Source organism: Ovis aries, chromosome 2, assembly GCF_016772045.2.
Source record: "Ovis aries strain OAR_USU_Benz2616 breed Rambouillet chromosome 2, ARS-UI_Ramb_v3.0, whole genome shotgun sequence".
In the NCBI taxonomy this organism is placed as follows: domain Eukaryota; kingdom Metazoa; phylum Chordata; class Mammalia; order Artiodactyla; family Bovidae; genus Ovis; species Ovis aries.
Window position 1 is genome coordinate 236,309,456 of NC_056055.1, and position 22,250 is coordinate 236,331,705.

Here is a 22,250-nt window from a genome sequence, read left to right on the forward strand (position 1 = left end):
ACTGGTTGTGTGATTCCCATCTTAGTTGTGGGTCCCAAACTGAGTGTTTGGTCCCATCTTGAGGAAGAGGACTCTATCCTGTTTTAATTGAGCTGTTTGCTTCCTGCTTGTGGAATACGAGGGGAATAGGTCATGAAGCAAACTAGATGTTTTCATGGTTTTATTCATGCACATTACAGATTTCCTAAGTGACCTGGTAGCTTATCTTTTGCGTGCTGGACTCCCAGGTACTATTGCAAGTAATCATTGATATAATTATTTAAAGTCTAGACCTAGTATAACTTTAATATGATTATGTTGTAGATCAAACCATGTAATTTATACTTAGATAAAAACAAATGACCTTATTAATAGGTAACTTAAAGGTGGCCAAGATAATAACGTCGTTTCCTTACATGCTTTTCCTTATATTGTGCAGAAAAACCTGGTTCAATTCAGTTCAGTCGCTCAGCTGTGTCTGACTCTGTGACCCTATGCACTGCAGCACACCAGCTTCCCTGTCCAGCACTAACTCCCAGAACTTGCTCAGACTCATGTCCATCGAGTCAGTGATGCCATCCAACCATCTCATCCTCTGTCGTCCCCTTCTCCTCTTGCCCTCAGTCTTTCCCAGCATCAGGGTCTTTTCCAGTGAGTCAGTTCTTCGCATCAGGTGGCCAAAGTATTGGAGCTTCAGCTTCAGCATCAGTCCTTCCAATGAATATTCAGGGCGGATTTCCTTTAAGATTGATTTAGGTTTGATCTCCTTGCTGTCCAAGGGACCCCCAAGAGTCTTCTCTCACACCACAGTTCAAAAGCATCAATTCTTTGGCGCTCAGCTTTCTTTATGGTCCACCTCTTAACATCCATACATGACTACGGAAAAACCATAGCTTTGATTAGACAGACCTTTGTTAGCAAAGTAATGTTTTTGTTTTTTAATATGCTGTCTAGGTTTGTCATAGCTTTTCTTCCAAGGAGCAAGTGTCTTTTAATTTCATGGCTGCAGTCACCATCTGCAGTGGTTTTGGAGCCCAGGAGGATAAAGTCTCTCACTGTTTCCATTGTTTCCCCATGTATTTGCCATGAAGTGATGGGACCAGATTCCATGTTCTTCATTTTGTGAATGTTGTCTTAAGCCAGCCTTTTCACTCTCCTTTCAGTTTCATCAAGATGCTCTTTAGTTTCTCTTTGCTTTCTGCCATAAGGGTGGTGTCGTCTGCATATCTAAGGTTATTGATATTTCTTTCAGCTTTTGCTTCATCCAGCCCGGCATTTCGCATGATATACTCTGCATATAAGTTAAATAAGCAGGGTGACAATATACAGCCTTGACATACTTCTTTCCCAATGTGGAACCAGTCTTTTGTTCCATGTCTGGTTCTAACTGTAGCTTCTTGACTTGCATACAGATTTCTCAGGAGGCAGGTCAGGTGGTCTGGTATTCCCATCTCTTTCAGAATTTTCCAGTTTGTTGTGATCCACACAGTCAAAGGCTCTGTCATAGTCAATAAAGCAGAAGTAGATGTTTTTCTGGAACTCTCTTGCTTTTTCTGTGATCCAGTAGATGTTGGCAATTTGATCTGTGGTTTCTCTGCCTTTTCTAAATCCAGCTTGAACATCTGGAAGTTTTTGTTCACCTTGGGCATTTCTTCATTTTCTGAACATAATTTACTGTTTATGAAGTTAATCAGAGGAAAGAAGTTTCTTTTGGCTCTATTCCAATAACTTGAAGTGGGACGGTATAAAGAAAACTTTATTTTCAGTAGCTTCAGGAAGGGATGTGCAGTGGAGAAAGAATTAGTGTGGAACTTTCCCCAGGTTAATTTACCACAAAATATTATGGAGCTAGAGGTACTAACAGTATCTCTGATTTTTTTTTTTTTTTTTTAAAGAGCATGCTTTATGAGAGCAGCCAATGTCTTTAGTGTGTTTAGTTTCAAGGATAAAGTTGTTAACAGTGGTTGTATTTTTTGTGTGGTAAAGAACATTGGGAAAGCTTTGTGCTTCCTTGAAGAATGTATTTTTTTTTTTCTTTGACCCAGCTGTGCGGTGTTCCCTGAGTCTTAACTCCTGGACAGCCCGGGAAGCCCCCAAGTACATTTTTAAGTTAAGAGTTGTCCTCAGTTGAAGAACTGTTTGCACCTCATTCTATTTTGTGGTGGTCCTAAAATTTCAAAGCTACCAAATTCTTATTATCTTTAGTTTAGTTCACTGGCAGTGAATCCTGAGGACAGCCTTAAAACTTTACACTTTGGAGTTGTAGATTTAAACTTGTGACACCATATTCTTACATAGTTGGATCCTGTTGTCTTCTGGTCTTTGCACTCAACTGACTCTGTGGAATAGGTTCCTGATTAAGACAACTTCAGTGGTAGACTGGCTTATTTATGTATACTTAGTGACTTCATTCTTGATCATCATAATGGGCTATGAATCTTCCATTTGAAATTAAATAATTTAAAATGCCTTGAAAGCTGAGCGAGGCATTTAAGCAGCAGTTTGTATTACCTTCCCTGCTCCTATTTCCACAGATCCCTTCTTTTATCATTTTATGGCTAGATTACTGAAGTCACCTTTTTGCTTGACTTCCCAGCATCTGTTTGCTTTCCCTCACTCCACTTAATAAAGGGATGTTAAGTTAATCTTTTAAAGTGAATTTTTATGATTTTATTTTCTGTTGCTGCCTGTTGGATTAGAGCCCAGCTCTTCAGTGCTCCACTAAGCCTCACTGGCAGCTAGCTCATTGTTCTTTTGTCCCCTTCTCCTTACTGCCCCTCTAGTTGGTGGCCAGGTTTCTTTTTTATTGGTGGGCACCAGGACAGAGAAGCCTGACGTCTATGATTCATAGGGTTGCACAGAGTCAGACACAGCTTAGCTACTGAACGACAGCAACCTGCCCCACTTGCTTTCAATTCTGCCTTTGCTCTTCCGCTTTCTACTCCTCCCTCCTTTAAGGCGTTCCTTGACCATCCTGTGCCAGGTACTGTTCTTTCTTCATCTCTGTAGGTTGTGAAGTTTAACAGTCTGCATCACACTAGTTAGTGTGCTTACTTTGAAATGCTTTGTAACTGTATCACTTTGATTCCTGGTAGGTTTGTAATCTTTCCTTCAAGGCAAAGACTTTTTGTTATTTATTTTACTATTTTTGTTACTTCCAGTAGTGGCTTCTGTGGTTTGTGCATTTCAGTGTAAGTTCAAGTAATAGTTTACTTTTTGAAATCTGTAAGTACTTCAGATGCTAAACCTTTTATTTTTTTCAGTAGTCAGAAAAGCAGTACTGGTTTTCTAGATAGGAGAGAGAAGATCAAATTACCACATATTGGCCAGGCCTAAGTGATTTGTGTAACTTCATCATTAGTTGTGGAAGTGTTATTAAAGGACATTAGATACAACTATTAGCAGTGCTTATTATGATGAGTTTAATAACCCCAGAAAAATATTTTTTAAAAATCTGTTAATTTTATATACTGCAGTTATAATTATGCAAAAAAATTAAACTTTTTTTCTTTTCTTAAAAGGACTATATTAGATTGGTTAAACAAAGATGTTTAGTTATGAGACCATTAATATGGAAATTTGTTTTCACTAGTAGTCATCTTGCCATATAGGCTAAAAATTTTAAGTAGGAATTGCTAGATGTCAGATTATGATCGGAGAAGGCAGTGGCACCCCACTTCAGTACTCTTGCCTGGAAAATCCCATGGACAGAGGAGCATGGTAGGCTGCAGCCCATGGAGTCATGAAGAGTCCGACACGACTGAGCGACTTCCCTTTCATGCATTGGAGAAAGAAATGGCAACCACTCTAGTGTTCTTGGCTGGAGAATCCCAGGGATGACGGAGCCTGGTGGGCTGCCATCTATGGGGTCGCACAAAGTCCGACACGACTGAAGTGGATTAACAGCAGCAGATTATGATGCTGCCTCGTAGTGAAATGTGGGAAAAAGTTATAGCAAACATTGATTTTTTTTCAATAATTTTTTATGACTTGAATAAAATGAAACTTCAAAAATGTTTATAAACATTTAAAAATAATCTTTGCATAGAAGTATTGAGTAACTGATGGCAGAACACTTCCTTAATTAGTATATATATAAGTGAGAAGTGAGAATTTAGAGGATCATATTCCTTAAACTTGAAAGCAAAACCACCATATTCTTTGGTTTTTTTAAACCAAAGATTAAGCCTGTGATTAACCATTGAACATTTTCAACTTTCTGTATTTAAGCTAGTTTTCAAAGTGGACTGGAAGTTACTGTCTGCTTGCTTAAAAATATTTGAAGCATGTGGTCTGAGCTTTCTTAAAATTCCCACTAACTTTGGTCACATTGAAATTATGTTGTAGCGAAATGTATCTGCTAAGAGAAAGTGTCTTATTTATTTGTAGTGAATTCTGTACCACTATCTCAGTTTTCATTAAAAATCAGTTCTAAATCATAATAAAAATGTATATTATAGCAAGTCATCCATAATCCCACTACATCAACAAACATCTATTTCAGCTTTTATTTTTCTTTCCAATCTTGATCCAAAAGGGAAGGGTCCATGAAGAGAAGCAATCTTTACATGTATGATTTTGTATTTTGCTTTTAAAATTTAATGTTATTTTATAAATACTACATACAGTCATGATAGCTATTTTGGGTGAGCTTACATTACATTGTTGCATACAGCTGTACCTTATTGAACATTTAATTTGCTCCCACCTGTTTTGCTTTTATTCTTTGAATGTGAAGCTTCCCCACGCCCCTTTGAATTATTTAGTGTTGATAAACTCAGGAATGAACATGACTTTTTTTTAACCTAGCTTTAAAATTTTTTATTATTTAAAAAAATTTATTGAAGTGTAGTTGATTTACAGTGTTGTGTGTTAATTTCTGCTGAACAGCAAACTGGTTCAGTCTCACATGTACCCATACTCTTTTTCGTGTTCTTTTCCATTATGGTTTATCACAGGATATTGAATATAGTTCCCTGTGCTATACAGTAGGACCTTGTTGTTTATCCATCCTATGTGTGTAACAGTTTGCATCTGCCGATCCCAAACTCCCAACCCTTCTCTTTCCCACCTTCGCCTCAATTTTTGGCAACCACACAGCTGTTCTCTGTATCAGTAAGTCTATAGTTTGATAGGTATGTTCATTTTTACCGTATTTAGATTCCACATATAAATGATAACATATATGGTATTTATCTTTCTTTTTCTGACTTCATTTGTTATGGTTATCTCTAGGCCCATCGATGTTGCTGCAGATAGTATGATTTTACTCTTTTAATTGAATGTATATATCACAGCTTCTTTATGGACATTTAGGTTGTTTCCATGACTTGGCTGTTTCCATGATAGTGGTGCTTATGAATATAGGGGTGTATGTGTCTTTTTGGATTATGCCCCGTTTTGTTTGGATATATGCCCAGGAGTGGAATTGCTGGGTCATATGACAACTCTAGTTTTTAAAGAAAGCTCCATATTGTTTTCCATCGTGGCTGCATCAATTTACATTTCCACCAACAATGTAGGAGATGAACATGACTCCTAATGTACAATCCTTTCCAAAAGAATTGTCCTAACAGTGAATGGATATATGTACAAGGCTTTTTCTTTATGCCTTGTAAAGGATATTGATTTATTCTTTTATATGTAAGCGGTTTTGTGTTAAAACTTCAGTAATAAAGCTTTATGTGTATAATATAAAGTATTATGAACTATCTCACTACATTTCCCAACAACCGTCTGTGGTATGGAGGGCCAGGAAACCCCTTAGGGCATTAATAGTTTTGAGAATGGTTTTCTGAAAATTACGCAGTTATCACAGTCAGAGCTATTGGTTTACCAGTAGTACTTCTTTACTGCCATTAGTGCTGAGTGGCCCTTTCTCTGAGTTGATGTCAGATTCTTTTAATGTAATGAGGATATTTACCAAGAGATTAAAAATTTTGGAGGGGGCTATATCTTACCAGCTAGTTAAAATGTCAGGTATTTGATTCCTGTATTGGCCACACTCCAGTGAAACTAAGCTTGTGTGGGAAGTTTGCATTGCCACATGAGATGGTCAAACCTGGTCATGCCTTTGGGGCTATAGCATCCCTGTACTCTTTAAGAAGCTAAATTTTTGCTTTGAGAGATAGCTCTGTGTACCTTATGTTGAGTGTGTAAGTAGTTACCTATTTTATTCCTCTTGAGTACGGCATACTTAATGGAGTTTCTATCTGTTCAGGTATTAGTGGTGGTATGGTCGAACACATCCAGTCCTTAATAATTGGCTTGCCTCTTAGTTTCTGCAAAGCTGTGATCATGGTTCTTCTCGCAGTGTTTTTGTTAGGGCTCTTAATTTTATGGGATTCACACTGAAGTGGGCTGGGTGATGTGCTCACTTTTGTGAGTTGTATACACAGGAGCATCTCACTGGCTTTGCCATTAGTAGTGTGAAGTCTGTTGGTTACTATTTTGTTATTAAATAATATTAACAGCTAACTCTGACTGGTTACTCTTGAGTTTTGCGTTGTTACATGCTATAACATTCAGTGTTTGTAATAGTTCATTTTATCAGTGAGAAAACTGAGACCTAGATGAATAAATTCAACACAGTTGGAACATGAAGACAGTTTTATTTGTCTGGTTTTAAAAACGATTTCAGAGTAGTTGTGTGTGCTTTACCCATGATATTACTTCTTAAAATAAGAAGCCTGAAGGTTTTTGATGTTCTTAGCCTTTTAGAACACTTTTGTTTAAAGGGGTGTTGGTAGGGGTTAATGTGATGGTCGATTGTGCAAGTGTAGCTTTGTGTGTTGTCTTCTTTTTTTTTTTTTTAAAGTGTTTCCAAACAAAATTTATAGAGGTTTCCCAAGTAGCTGACATTGCTTATAAACCAGTGGTGCTTGGTTTCTACTTTCTTCTTGAGAAGCTTCATGGATAAGCTTACTTGATTTCTTCACTCTTCTTAAGTCTTTTCTTTTACAAACCTGTAATTCAAGCTGGTATTAAATAGTGTATGAGTTTTTCTTCTTAAGACTGAAGAACAGATACTATTGGAGGGGCAGTTAGAAATCCCACATAATGAGACCGTACAAGGAAGAGTACAAGGCCTGTTGCATTGCTGTTGTCAGATGGTAGGGCCTCCCAAACCCTGGTTCTCAATTTGTATGTCTTAAAGGGGATGCACTAATTTAGAGCTGATTGGATTATAGAACTGACCTGTACTAACTAGAACTGCAAGAGATGAGTGTATGAAAACTAAAATGCTGTTTACTAATTTATAAAGAGAGAGAGCAGTTCTCAAGTGGATCAGCATGTTTGGCTGTAGGCGGAAACAAAGTTCTCTTAAGAAGTTTGCTTGGTAAGCAGAGTCTGAGCCAGGGAACTTGGATGTTTTTAGTGGCTACTGTACCCACACTGCTGTCTAGTCTGATGCGGTAATTGCTTTTATAAGGACAGACTTGTTTGTGCATCCTATTGGCTCTCCCTAAACTTGGGTACTGGACAATACTGCCTTCTTCATCTGACTCCCTGGCTCTCCTTTTCTTTTGTTGGACCAATTCCGAATTCCCTTATCTTCCTTTAGAATTGTCAAATCTTTTAATCCTCTTACTGCTTAATCTTTCTTTAAATTGAATTCTGTAAACTTTTGCTGTGATCTGTTCTTTGTTCCTGTCAGAGAGCAGTCTTGATGGGGTAAGCAGTAACCATCTTTTTCATAAACAAGTTGCATTTGAATGTTTGGTGATTGAATTTAGGTGTGGCTTATGTGAAGTTTTAATGGACAGGAATTAATGGATATAAATCTGAGCAAACTGGGAGATAGTGGAGGACAGCCTGGCATGCTTCAATCCATGTGGTCTCAAAGGATACAACTTAGTGACTGAATGATGGCAGCAAGAAGGGAAGGTCTGCAGGTTGGTGAACCTGGATGCTTTAGCCTGTGCTATGGATGATGTTGGGGATTCCCTGGTGGCTCAGACAGCGTCTGCCTGCAATGCAGAAGACCTGGGTTTGATCCCTGGGTCGGGAAGATCCCCTGGAGAAGGAGATGGCAACCCACTCCAGTACTCTTGCCTAGAAAATTCCTTGGATGGAGGAGCCTGGTGGGCTGCAGTCCATGGGGTCGCAAAGAGTCGGTCACAACTGAGCGACCTCACTTACTTATGGATGATGTTAATCTTTAGAGGGCTTGAATCTTAATTTGAAATAATTGGATACTCATTATCACTTTGTTTTATATTCAGTAGATTACAGCTCCTTTTAGTATGATCAGGTTCAAACAGTATCTTAGATGACTCCTGGTTTTGTGATTGCTACTAATTCTCAGTAAGCTTAATGTATCTAAATCCATTTAATTTTGCAGAATTTAAGAAAACTAGTAATTTTTTCTTTTTATTACAGAAGGGCTATAAGACAAAGTGAAACAGATGAAATTTTTTCAAAATTAACAAATATTAGAAGTAGAACAAGACTTGCTTCTTGAAAACAAAATCTTAAAGATATTTTAAATGTAAGAAAACCCTTGTGTATATTCACGGCTATATTAGTTATCTATTGCTGCGTACTAAATTCCCCCAAAATTTAGTGGCTCAAAACAGGATCCCAGTCATGACTTTGCAAGATTCTCTATTTCAGGGTCCCTGACAAGCTGCAGTCAAGATTTCAGCCCCAGCTGGGGCTACAGTCATCTCAAAGTCCCAACTGGGGAAGGAACTGCTTCCAGGCTCACTCACGTGATTGATATTAGGATCAAGTTTCTTGCAGATTGTTAGACTGAGGACCTCAGTCCCTAACAAATTAATGTCCAGTGACCTCTCTTGGTTCCTTGCCATATGTGTCTCTCTATTGGGCAGCTCACAATATAGCAGCTAGTTTTGTTAAAACTAGGGTGAGAGAGGAGCAGAAACAAGATAGAAGTCAGTTCTTAAGTCTTGAAAGCAACACTCCAGTCATTTTTGCTTTGTATTGTTGCTTAGGAGCAAGTCACTAGGTTCAGCCCACAGTCAAAGGAAGAGGGGGAGTCACATGAGGGACTGATTACCTAGAGGCAGAGACTTTAGGAGAATTGACTTGTTATTGCCTTCCTCTGCTGCTTTCTTTTTCTTTATCTCTTACAGACTTTCTTTTTCATTCCCTGCCATTTTTATTAGTAATAAGTTAATTGATCTTCTTGGCTACTTTGCCAGATCGTACGGGGTTTTAGTACTTTGGGGACTGCTCCTAGCACCTCTTTAGGATTTATATTTATAGATACTGTTCATGGTGGGAGACACCATTAGTATCTGACTGTAGTCTTGAATTTTTTGATATGTACACATTGTGTGCATTGTACTATATCATTTTATATAAAGGACTTGAGCATCTGAGAATTTTGGTATCCAAGGAGGCTCCTGGAACCAGTCCTGCATGAATACCAAGGGGCAACTGTATCCCTTTGAGATTCGTTGCGTCTGTTACCACTTTGAAATACAGTCTCTGCTTTTTAGTACCTTTCTACAAGTTTCTTGTATTATTGTTTCCTTTTGAGAGAAGTTGACCTGAAAATGGCTGGCTTTATGTGGACCTGCTTTTACTGGCACTGCATGTTATAACGACCTGGCAAGCTGCAGTGAAAGAAGGCAGGGTCGTAGAAGTCATTTTTGAAGCCTTGAGTTCAGGGCTGCTGCTTTCAGTAAGCAGTTTGACAAATTATGGAAAGACTATGTTTGCACATGGAGGCTGGTGCTTAGAGAAGCTTGAGTTTTGAGTAAAGATTTCCGAATTTGTGTTGAGAGGGATGAGCAGTATAATGAATGTATCTCATCACCTTTGCTGTCTTTCCAGTATGTGAGACTAAAGTTAACCGGCTGATGGAGTGTCCCGTGTGCTGGCGTTCTTTGGTGCACAGGACGTTGATGCGGACTCTTGTTTGCTCACACTCCATATGAAATGAAGGAGGAGGATCTAACCAACAGGGAAAGAAATTCTGTTTCTATTTGTAGTCTTATGAGAGGGCATTTTTGAAATTAAGAAAGAGAAGTTTAAAACAAGAATTCTTGAGTTGTGCATGAATAGTGCACGTTAATTTTCACTGTCCCTTCTGCGGTTTACAGCTGTTTTGCCTTGGTGTAATGCCACTGAATACTTTTATTGAGAACCTCCTTTGTGGTGGACATTGTATTAGGTGCATATCTACAATATCTCTAATCATCACAGCATCCTGAAAAATATCTCCTTCATTAGTACAAAGAAAATGAGGCCCAGGGCAGTCCTGCATTTTGCCCTAGGACACATCAAAGTTGTTTAGTCTAGGGCTTCCTGCCTCCATTGCTTAGCTGTGGTCTGGGCTCTTGCTCCCACCTGTCCTCATTGTCCTTCAAGTTAACAGACCAGCTATGTCCTTGTTTCTTTGAGAGTGAACCCTAGAGGCACACTAGGAATTGACTGCTTATGAGTGCATCTGTGCAATTAAATGTCAGACCAACATAGGTCTTTTTTTCATGACCTTGTTGGACCAGGAAACAATGTTAGGGCCTGAAAAATAAGTGGGAAACTGCTTTGGTTCAGGTAGTAACCCATGTCTACCATATAGTTTCATAGAACTCAAATAAATTGATGCTGAGAAACCCAGAAGTTGGATTGGAAAGCTGAGATGCGTTTTAGTGAGAGCAGAGTTGAGCTGTTTCTCCTTATCGTTGGGTTATCGGTTATATATAGGAAAGGTAAAACCTTAATCATCAAGGAGGAGAGCAAATGTTTTGCACTCTCTGCTTTTCTATTCTCTTCCTCTGAGAAATTCAACTCTTCAGGTGTGTTCTTTTATGCTCAAAAGCAGTGATGAAGTATTATCTCAAACTTCTGAGTTTCTTGTCTGGCTAGTAGTAGCTGAAGTGAAAACATAGAATAAATAAGAGGGACGTTTCATTAGTGAGTAAAGCTGATGAAGCATAATGGGATAGTAGTGGAAATTTACTTTGCAGCTTGGGCCACTGACGCTTCGATCATGTGCAGAACTGTACTGTGTTTTGCTTGAAGGGTGGTTTGCATTTCTTTGGTTGAAGCTAATTTAAAGCTAGTGATGCCTGCATTTCTAGGAAGTATGGAGTGTTTTGTGAACTCACTTTAATGGCATTACTAAGTATTCTTAAGATTAACTGAGGTTAGGAGATTTTAATTTCCCTTCCAGTAATGGGGGAATAACTGATCTGTCTTTCCAAAATCTTGGAATAGGTTAATGTTGTGGTTAGGAAGTGGTTTTTTTGTCGATTTTTGTTTGCTTTAGTTTTTTCTTTGTGGTATTGAAAATATTTTGCTTAAACAGAATCTCTGTGTATGAAGGAGGTAAATTTTGCCTCTAGTGTTCCATAGCTGGCATCTGAGTTAATGCCCAAGCTTGAGTAACTTTGTAGGGTCAGTTAGTGTAAATGTAGGCAGAAGTAGCCTTTTCAATAGTTGTAGGTACTTTTCTTTTTCAGTAAGAATCTTCTTAGTGAGCAGTTAGCTGATAGGTCTAATGTGAGTCCCCCTCCCTCCCCCCTTAAAAATCTTGGCATAGATTAAGTGAATAATTCCAGATGTTTAAGCTGAGCCTCTATTGTGATGGGTTGATCTGTAGCCCTGCTTGCATTAGGCCTCTTTGTGACTTTTACGAAAGATAAAGTAGCGCTCTGAGGACAGTCTGCAGAGTCAGAACACTGTAATTAAAGACCTTCGGGGCACGTGAGCATCTTCAGTACCCTTGTCTAAAAGAAAGTGTTGACTGCTGTACTTTCATCCTTTATGAATTCTTTAAAAGCATCTATTATTTTTAATTTGCAGCAGCTCTTGCCAGGTAAAAAGTTTTGGGAAACAGATGAATCCAGCAAAGATGGACCAAAAGGAATATTCCTGGGTGATCAATGGCGAGACAGTGCCTGGGGAACATCAGGTAATCTAGATCTAGCATCTGTACTGTGATTTATGCCTGTCTTAGAGCTCCTTTCCTCAGCAATTGGCAAGTCATGAATTTTACATCAGTGACATAAGCATGTCAAGCAGTGTCCTGTCCTGTAGTATAATTGCCATGAAGGAGCTTATATGATGTAATTTATTAAAACATAATTAATGCAAAATCAAATCTTCAATATTTTTGCTGAAGTGCTAGCCACAGAGGAATGGTCTTAGTTGAAATGACTGTAATTTCAGCTACAACTTCTTGTTCTGTACTGCTGTCAGCATACTTGGAATTGGAAAATCCATGCCTGCCGTTTGAAGTTCATGTTTCTTTCTCCTCCCATTGCCCCTGTGTACTGTGTATGGGGTGCTCTATCTAAAAATGTGGTTGGGGCCAAATAAGTCACTGGGCATGGATGCGTTTCTGACTGATACCCCTGAAGAGAGAGACGGGGAGAACTTGAAGAGGCAGCCACACTGACAGCAGAAAGAAATGACAGATGATGGGGAAGGAGGAGTCAGAACATTCAAAAGCCAGTGTGCTGTGTTGCAGCGCAGTGTAAGAATGGAACCTCAGATGACCGTGGTCATCAGAAAAGATCAGATTATGTTGTTATTTTAAAAAGGGCAGTAAACTCACATTTCCTTTTAGTGACATTACCAATAAAATATATTAAAAAGAATTCTGCTACTTGACAGGGGTAAACATTAATTTGTCCACTTAGCTAGATAAACCAGTTATGTGAACTACTGTATTGCTGTCCTGGATATATGAAGGGTGTGTTCTGTTTCATTAGCTTATATAGAATATTATACTTAGGGAAAACACAGTAGGACATTTTGGCTCAATTTACCATGGCAGGTTTCCTGATTCCCAGTCATTGGTTTATCCATGAGACATCGCTCGTAATTTGTTTGAGCCTCTGGCTGCACTGTATCATGCTTGTGTATCTTTTTTGTAGATCATTCAGTTTCCCAGCCAATCATGGTGCAGAGAAGACCTGGTCAGAGTTTCCATGTGAACAGTGAGGTCAATTCTGTACTGTCCCCACGGTCGGAGAGTGGGGGACTAGGCGTTAGCATGGTGGAGTATGTATTGAGCTCATCCCCGGGCGATTCCTGTCTAAGAAAAGGAGGATTTGTAAGTTGGCTTGAGGAACTTGTTCCTATCTCTCTCTCTCTTTCCCCTTCCCCCTAAAGAAAAACATGCCTGTTTAGTTTCCGTAGATATTCACAGCACTAATCGCAGAGTTTTTAACAACACTTTTATTGCAATTAGATCTCAGCAAACACAGCAGGAGATATGACTAAACTTTTTAAAAATAGAGAAAGGATGTTGTTTTGGGACTCACTTATAGTAATGTGAGGTAAGAACTGAAACCTAGGTCTCAGTTCATCGGTCCTCCAGAAAACACACAAAAAGAGAAGGAATTAACACAGAGCTTAAGGCGGATGTCAGTAGGGAGTAGATCAGAGAGCAGTGATTTGCCAATACCTGAGGGTCCTTAAAATGGATCGGATAACGTGGGTTCATTCTTGTTTTTGCTAGCTAAGCTTTAATTATGAAATGATCATTGGCCCTCTTTGAATAACTTTGCTTCTCATACACAGTCTATCAGGAAATCAGAAGTTCTGTTAATTCTGTGTTGCAAATTTTTTCAGATTCATCACCATTGACTTCTCTGATGCTAAATTCTAGCCAAAGCAGCATCTCTGTAGCCTCTTCCCTTTTTAAGTCTTAAGTAGTCTTCCTCAAGCATCTTCGATAGCCTTTCTCAAGACTAGTTCTTTCTTATAGCTTTGACTTTACAGATCTAAAAGTCTTAAGATGCATTTCTGTTTGAATCTTCCTCATTTTGTGTTCTTTGACTGGTTTCATATTCCAGGTCATAGGTAGGAAGATCAGAAAAGGCACCCTCTTTCTTCCTTACTTTTCTCTTGACCCAACATGATTTGTACCTTTTCAAAGCACTGTCTCCCTGAAGTTTTTTTGGGCTAATACTTCTGTTGGCAGTCATTTTAAGAGACCTCCTTTCCCGCAAATCATATTAATAATTTTACCTTTATAACTGTCTTACATTCTATTATCTTAGTAGCATTTATTGTTAGTATTTTTATCATTAGACATCTGTTGCTAGGTATCCGAGGCTTGGTTCTATTTTCCCAGTTCCACTTGAAACTAATTTAGTGTCAACAACATGTTAGTGGACACTAAATGAATGGTTGCTGACTTGGTTGTCAGGAAAATGTTAACAGGTGGCCTCCAAGGTAAGCAGAATCCACCTGGAGTTAACTTTATTCTACTCATGTCAAAAGTAATGCTTCAGTGAACATTGACACTTGACATGTGGCTGGAGCTTTTGATTCTACCAAAAAAGGAAAAAAAGAGTGGGGCAGGGGGAGTGAAATGAGCTTATTTAAGAGGCTGGTTTGAATTTCTCCCAGCTTTACATCTAGAAGTTTGGTTTGAGGAATTAAGCCAGAACAGGCTCATTCATTTTTATAACATTTAGGAAGAGCAAGGGACCAAACTGGGGCTTTTGTCTTGATTCTTGCATACTAGCTGTTCCAAAGTTGACCCAATTAATTTCTGGGTCTTTTAACCCTGCAGAGACATAGGTTCAGTGGCTCATAGGTCAGACTGGAAAATACTGCTTGCATTTGAACCTTCCTAAGAGGCTTTTTGGGAAGAACAGATCTACCCTTTGGATGTGAGGAATGAGATCAGGCAAAATGATCATTTGCATGTTGTCTCATGGGAAGAAGGGTGTTACTTCTTCCCTTCTTTCAACTTATCCCCAGCTCACCTCTTTTTCTTACCTCTCACACTTTGCTCATCTTGAGTACACTTTGCTCAGAGGAAGTGCCGCCTTCTAACTTCTGCCTATGTTGTGGTTTAGTTGGTAAGTTGTATCTGACTCTTCAACCCCATGGACTGTAGCCTGCCAGGCTTCTCTGTCCATGGGATTTTCCAGGCAAGAATACTGGCGTGGGTAGCCGTTTCCTTCTCTAGGGAGTCTTTCCGACTCAGGGATTGAACCCACATCTCCTGCAAGTCTCTTGCATTGGCAGGTGGGTTCTTCACCACTGAGCCATCAGGGAAGTACAACTTCTGCCTATAACTTTTAGGTATTTACTTAGGAGAAAAGTCATAGCTAAGTCATCACTGTGGTGCACTGGAACCTCTGAGATTCTTGCCGTGAATTCTCTATCATGTGTGGACAGCTTCTTCTTTTTTTTTTTTTTTTTGGACAGCTTCTAAGTCTTGAGCATTAGCCACCAGACATGTGCCTGGGTTACTGTGAAGTTTGTGAAAGTGAAAGTCACTGAGTCGTCTTCAACTCTTTGCGACCCCATGGACTATAAAGTCGATGGAATTCTCCAGGCCAGAATACTGGAGTGGGTAGCTTTTCCCTTCTCAACCCAGGGATTGAACCCAGGTCTCCTGCATTGCAGGTGGATTCTTTATCAGCTGAGCCACAAGGGAAGCCCAAGAATACTGGAGTGGGTATCCACTATCCAGTGGAAGCCTGTCCCTTCTCCAGTGGATCTTCCCAACCCGGGAATCAAACCGGGGTCTCCTGCATTGCAGGTGGATTCTTTACCAGCTGAGTTATGAGGGAAGCCGTGAAGTTTGTAGGAAGCAGAAAAATAATTAGAAGTAGGAGAAAGGTAAAACACTGTGGCCGATTTATTATTTTTCCTTTTTAAACAATTATTTCATTAGTTAATCTATGATGAAGATGTGTCTTTTGTATTCCATATCCTTATTTGATTTTGTAAAGGTGGCTTCTATCCTTACTTGTCTTGAGAGATAGGTGATTTCTAGCTCTTTTGTAGTATTGTTACCAGGGGAAGCTAAGACCTCAAGATAGAGGTCAGAAAATTGAATTCTCTAAAAAGCATCTGCTTTACTGAGTTTCTGAAGTTTGCATAAAGATAAATGAAAATTCTCCAAATCTGTATTCCAGTTTCTCAGAAGGAAGGTTGTGTGTAATGAAACATTATCCTGTATTTTGACTTGAGTTGCACCTAAATGGTGATACAGGAAGACTGACCGGTGACGTCAGTCCATCACTTTGGCACATCTAATCTTATAGTGGATGGAGAACTGGGATCAGTGACCTGCTTTATCAGCTTTTTGGTTGTTTCCTGCTGCTCTTGTGCTTCTCTTGGTTTTGCTGTCTGTCTGTTGGTTAAGGTGACATTTGACCACAGCTCTGGTCATGGAAACCTGAATCACTTTCTGGTTGTCATGGTATGCATACATCTGGAAAGAGGTGAGCCTTTTTTTATTTTTAAGAAAAAAAAATCTATTTTGTCTTTTAGAGCGCTGAGTTCAGAGACCAAGGAAGACAGAATATCTGCTTTCAGTATATAGTTTTTCTAAAGAGTAGTCATTGGTGGTTTACGGATTAGAGCATTCAGATGTTTTTCTTTTTAGGTGATCATACCAGCATTTCTCCTGGTTAGCCTCAGAGAAGCTCCATTTTAAACCCCCAAGAGCTAAAAACATCATCCCTAATGGCATAATGAATGTACACCTCAAATCAAGTACCAGACTCTAATGGAACTGCTCAGTTAAAGGGGTTTAGAACTAAAGTAATCACTTTGGTTTTCCATTTTCAGTAAAGTTGTTTTATGGTTAAAGCTTGAATGAAGGTATTTAACCCTGTCTAGCTTTCCTGAGCCTTTCTTAAGTTCATTTAGAATATAAAAATGGACTCAGTCATTTTGGCTTTTGTGATAAGAGTGCTTGCATGCTGATGATAAGAATCCGACAGCAGTGTTTTGTTCTCAGCACCCACTGGAAGTTTTTGGTAGTATTCCAAGTATGAATCAGAAACTTCAGGGTAGCAGTTTTCAGAATAATGGGAAAATTCAGAATACCAGTTAAGTCAGAGTCAGGTTTTTAAATTTGATTTATTTCCTTTATTCCTGGGTTAAAGACATCCCCTTACCCGCCCGCTCAAACACCCCGAAATAAAACAAAGCATGGTTTTGGGTGGTTATAAAGTCGTATGTATTTACTATGTTTTTAGGCATTGGGTGGAAAGGTTTTTAGAAAAAATATATATATATATTGGGAAGACCTTTCTGCTTGTTTGTAGAGACTGGCTGCTTTCTGACCTGGAGGTTACGTGCACACTCATAGAAATTCACTTAGATCACAAAACTTGATAACTTGCTTTTCAAGTTTCCAGTGCATTTGTTTCAGGCAGTCAGTGTTGTTTCAGTAGATTTTGTTTAAAAACTTCGTGTAATGTAATGCAGGGACTTGAGTCTTAACTGGACCTTGATTTCTTCATTTGCAGAAAGTCTTATTCATATGGCTATGTAGTATATAATATATGAAAATACTTTGTAAGTCTTATAAAATCTTGGGCTACGTAGTCCTTGGGCCAGTAGCATTATTGGCATCTGGGAGCTTATTAGAAATGACAACTCTCAGATTCAACTCCAGACTATTGAATCAAAGTCTGCAGTTGATTTATACAACCCACAGATGATTTATATACAATTGAAGTATCATAAATACTGATAATATAGTTTTATTGGAAGATTTCAATTCAGAAACTTTTATCTCAGGATGGAGCCCCTTCAGACTTGAGCTTCCCTTGAACAAGAAATCTTTGTGCTCTGCTTTGCAATGTCAAGCTTTTAGACAAGATTTTAGACACTGACTGAATAAAAAGTTAAAGAAAAAAAAAGCCATGCAACTTTCAGGAAACCTTTTATGGTTTTCATCTCTTTTTCCTGCTGGGTTTGGTGGTAATACAACAGAGGGGAACACTTTTCTTATTTTTTTGCACACCAGGAATTGGGTGTCATATATACAGTGCATGGTATATTCCATGCTCCACTGTTTTTAAATTGCATACCTCCCAACTTCTGTTCATTTTGAAATTGGATATGTTTTAATTGCCAGTGTTTCCTTTGCAACACATAAGATGATATGTCTTATAAATTGATGGTGCCTCAGATTTGATGAAATGTAATAATAGGTGGTGGAGCTTCTCTGGTGGCTCAACGTTAATCTGCCTGCCAACACAGGAGACATGGGTTCGATCCCTGGGTTGGGAAGATCTCTTGGAGGAGGAAATGGTAACCCACTCCAGTATTCTTGCCTGGGAAATCCCATTGACAGAGGAGACTAATGGGCTGCAGTCCCTAGGGTTGTGAAGAGTCAAAGATGACTGACTGACTGACTCTCGCTCTCGCTCTCGCTCTCGCTCTCGCTCTCTCTCTCTCTCTCTCTCTCTCTCTCTCACTCTCACTCTCACACACACACACACACACACACACACACACAAGTTGGTGGCTTGATTGTGTATGGATATTTCAGAAAAGTTACTGGGACAGAGGGGTTAATGATGAAAGCCATAGTCTTTCCAGGGGGGAAACATAAGGTATCAAGCAAGTTTGAAGCTTTAGGGGTAGTAGAGGTGAGTGAGACTGGTTGAGTCTGAGAAAGGTAGTGGGCAAAATTGGATAAAATATTTTTAAGAATCTTTTAAAAGGGATTGCACAGTCATGAATTGCCTTGTTTAAATACCTGAAACAAGAGGTAGATGTTGTCCCTATGAAAATTTGTAGTGAGGAGAATGGGGTTTAGAAGGGAAGCAGTGGGAGCTGAATTCAGTGTTCTAATTTCACATCTTCTGGCCATAGTATATGTTCCACTGTCCTGTTTATTAGTTTCTCACAATAGCATCATATTTAATATATTAATTTAAAAGTAATTCATGACTAGTAATTTCAAACTTTTACTCATTTTTTTAGATATTTGAAATTTCTTTATTACTAGTGAAGCCAAAACTGCTGAACTTTAAGGAAAGTTGACATTTTGGTTTTGGGTGGCATTTTGTGAAAAATTGAGAAGTGTACACAGGGAAACCAATATTTTAGTTTTTGGACTGGTTTATCAAGAAAATACACAAATAGTCCTTTGAGAAAAAATAAAAATTACTTATCTTACTGACTGTGACTTCTGCCACATGGAGCTTTGAGGTAAAATCTCTGCAGTAACAGGAAAAATTAAGTTCTCATTTCTCTGACTTCATTCCAAATTAATATTCCCTGATATATTCATTCCCTTTTTTAGAAAGATGAAACTTTTGAGAAAGGTGATCTAGACTGAATGACTCTGATCTCCATAGTACATAGTTTTCAGCTCTTCTCTCAGTTCTTCGATATGAGGCAACAGAACATATTCTAATGTTATGGTCTGTCATCTGATCTCTCAAGAACACTCCTTGGCCCTACTCTAGGGATTTTGAGTGGGCTTCGCTTCTTGCATTTTGAGCACTGTCTGAGGGCTATGTTTGGATTACAGTTTTGAATTGAAATTCATCTAGAGAGAGCCTAAAACAGGAGGATGCTATTAATCCATCTTTGTTTTTTATTTCATTTAGTTAATAGGCTTTTTAGTATTAATTTGCACTGGGCAATATGTGACAAAAAAGAAAAATGTAACTCCTGTCTCTAGGATGCTTATTTGGACTTAATTTTAGTGGTTCTTGGGCTACCCAGGTGGCGCTGGTGATAAAGAACCCGCTTGCCAGTGCAGGAGACATAAGAGACTTGGGTTTGATCCCTGGGTGGGTACAATCCCCTGGAGGAGGGCATGGCAACCCACTCCAGTATTCTTGCCTGGAGAACCCCATGGACAGAGGAGCCTGGCGGGCTACAGTCCACAGGGTCGCAAAGAGTCGGACGTGACTGAAGCGACATACGCAGAGTGGTTCTCAACTGTGAGTGCTTATTGGAAGAAAAACTTAGGTTTGTGGGAACTTCTGCATACAAGTTAAATTAGAATCTCTCGAGAAAGCCCAGTCACTTGCAAATTTTTAAAAGATTGTGATGTTTGATACCAACCATAGAGCCACTGCGCTATGCAAAGGACAGTGTATCTGAGAGGGCCGGTTGGCTGTACACTTTTATTTGAGTTAAACCACTTAATGGGAGCCTTCATTTTTAATGTTAATATCACAATGTTACATAAGAAACACTCTCCCAGTGCATAGTTCTCACTAGTGTCATACTTGTACACAGTGTTTTTTACTTTATAATAAACTTTTACATATACATCATTTCATTGATGTTTACAACTACTCTGTTTTAAACAAAATGATCCCTGTTTTATAGATAAGACAACTCAGACTCAGGTTTAATGACCTGTCCAAAGTCCAGTAAGTGTTAACAGTTGAGATAGACTGTAGGTTCTGTGCAATCTGGGTTAGTATTTTCCTAAAAGAATACGTTACCTTAAACATGAAAAAAAACTTTACAACTCCATAAAACAGAGCAGCCCAAATATAGTCTTACTCTCTCACTAGGGTCCTCAGATTTCCAAGAGACCATTTTTATGATCCCCAACTCTGTATTCTATATTCTCTTTTAATAGCAGAGTTTTGACAGGATAGCTTCCCACTTGTGCTCTTGGTATCATTCATAAATCAGACTTCATGTCAACTGGTTTAATTTAGTGCTTTTGTTGATTTACTGAATTTGTTAAAACTTTTTATGACCCATGTACAGAAAAGTAGACATCATAAATGTTCATCTTCATGGTTTTTTGCCTAATAGAAATATCCCCTATAACCCATCCAAGTCAGGTATGGAAGTCATCCTGCCTGTTCTGTGTTTTGCTGAGGCATTAATAGCCTAGTCGGAGTAGAAAACTAGGTAACTATTTTATGTAAATAGACTGTATAACATGGACAAAAACCAGCCCATCCCAGGGACATCTTTGAAAGTCTAGCCCTTGGCAGTATAATTGAGAAAGTAGATATCAGTGACTAAGTGTTCAGGTTAGGGCAGTTGGCTTACAGGGGGAGCAGCTTCTCAGCAAGCCCTTGTGAAGGGTCACTGAGAAAGGATCATGAAAAATGTTGATTTGGTGAGTGAGCCTCTTCTGTACTCAGATTATTTGCTTGGTGAAAATTCCTACTGCTGCTTTATTGCATTTCCTTACCATTTTTTTCCTGTAGACTGAACTCCTCGTGAGAAATTGGAACTGAACTGCCTGCCGCTCCTGAGCCAGTGACTTGATTTGTAGATTTGTGGAAGATTATTTAAATGTGTTGGTGGGATAGTCCTAAAATACCTTTAAAAATTATTGATGTTAGTGGTATCTAATTCAGGTGGACTTGTTCATTACCATCTCTTGAACACTTACCTGATGATAAATAGAATGGGAAGATCCTTATTTTAGCAGTTCAGTTTTGCAGGACTTTTTTTCTTTGTTTTCTTTGTCTTATGTTTTGAACTTCTGTCCTGTAGTGTATTCAGTGCTGGGGATATGAAAATTACTACATAGCTTCTGTCAGTTTTACCTTTGCAGGAAGAGGGAGCATACCTTTATTTCTAGACATTTTGAAAGCTCTTTCTGTCTTTAGAATCCTGTGATACTTTGTCTGGCTTGGGATCTCAGTGTCATGCTTAATTAGCTCTCATTTACTCTTCGAACCAGTATCAGTGTTACACTTTGAACATGTGAAAGTTACATCTCATTTGCTGCCAAAACTATAGTTTACGATCTTGCTGCTACATGAAACTAAGTGGTATATCCTTTCTAAATTCCTTCTGGTCTATATTCCTTTATTCGTATTAGCCATGAAGTCTTTCTTTTTCTGTGTTACTTTTGAGTAGAGGGTGGTTTTAACAGCAAAATGGGCTTTGAATTGGTTGTTGAAAGGTCTAAGATTGTCAAGTGTCCCTGTGTCTAGTCTTCCGGTGTCAGGGTGGCTAAGAACTACTTTAAGAGCATCTTTTTATTTTGCATTTGCAGGCCTACCCATTCACAGCTGTGTCTGCTGCTTTATCTTCCATTTGTGGTCCCCACCCTCCCCACTGAAATTTGGTTGTGGTGACTGGAGATGCTGAGCGGTAGTTCTCATCATCTTTTGATTGGATCTTACCTTTTACCAGGAGCTTTCTTTTGGTCTAGGTCTGTTTGTTTCTTTCTTAAATCAGAAGTCAGTGATGGAGACAGGCAAGATTACTTACCTCTCTCTAGTCTTACAAAAGCAAAAATTATTTAACCCTTGGGTAAGGTTTTGCACAGCTTGCTATACCATGTCAAGTCACTATACTAAACCTTCTTTTCATTCTGAAAATCAAGACATTTGCTTTAGAAGTCCATGTCTTAACTTAGATTGTTGGTAAGAGGAGACAGACTTAATTTCTTTAAAAAACAGGACATCGGTGTGCTTTGCACCGCATCAGTCCATTTAGGTCCAGTCTTTCAGTCTTTTTAGTTTGAAGTACTTCAGAGATAAACTCTGTTGTATCAATGATTTGCCTTAATATGCTCCCATGTAATCCTTGGTATGTATGGACAGGCAGTGGATGACAACTAAACACTTAGAGTACTC

The 22,250-nt window shown here is 38.8% G+C and overlaps 1 protein-coding gene across 50 annotated transcripts in view; it reads left to right on the top strand.

Annotated features, from left to right (window-relative positions):
- PUM1 (pumilio RNA binding family member 1) overlaps nt 1-22,250 on the top strand; it is a 123,919-nt gene that overhangs the window by 42,365 nt on the left and 59,304 nt on the right. For 20 of the 50 annotated variants that reach the window (XM_012150074.3, XM_012150093.3, XM_060410572.1 and 17 more), the window contains exons 4-5: nt 11,758-11,866; nt 12,834-13,012. The exons of 12 other annotated variants lie outside the window; for them this stretch is intronic. In XM_012150074.3, coding sequence (XP_012005464.2) covers nt 11,758-11,866; nt 12,834-13,012 — 288 coding nt within the window. The remainder of the gene's footprint in view (nt 1-11,757; nt 11,867-12,833; nt 13,013-22,250) is intronic. 18 more of the 50 variants (XM_060410562.1, XM_060410565.1, XM_060410574.1 and 15 more) reach the window with 1 other exon arrangement.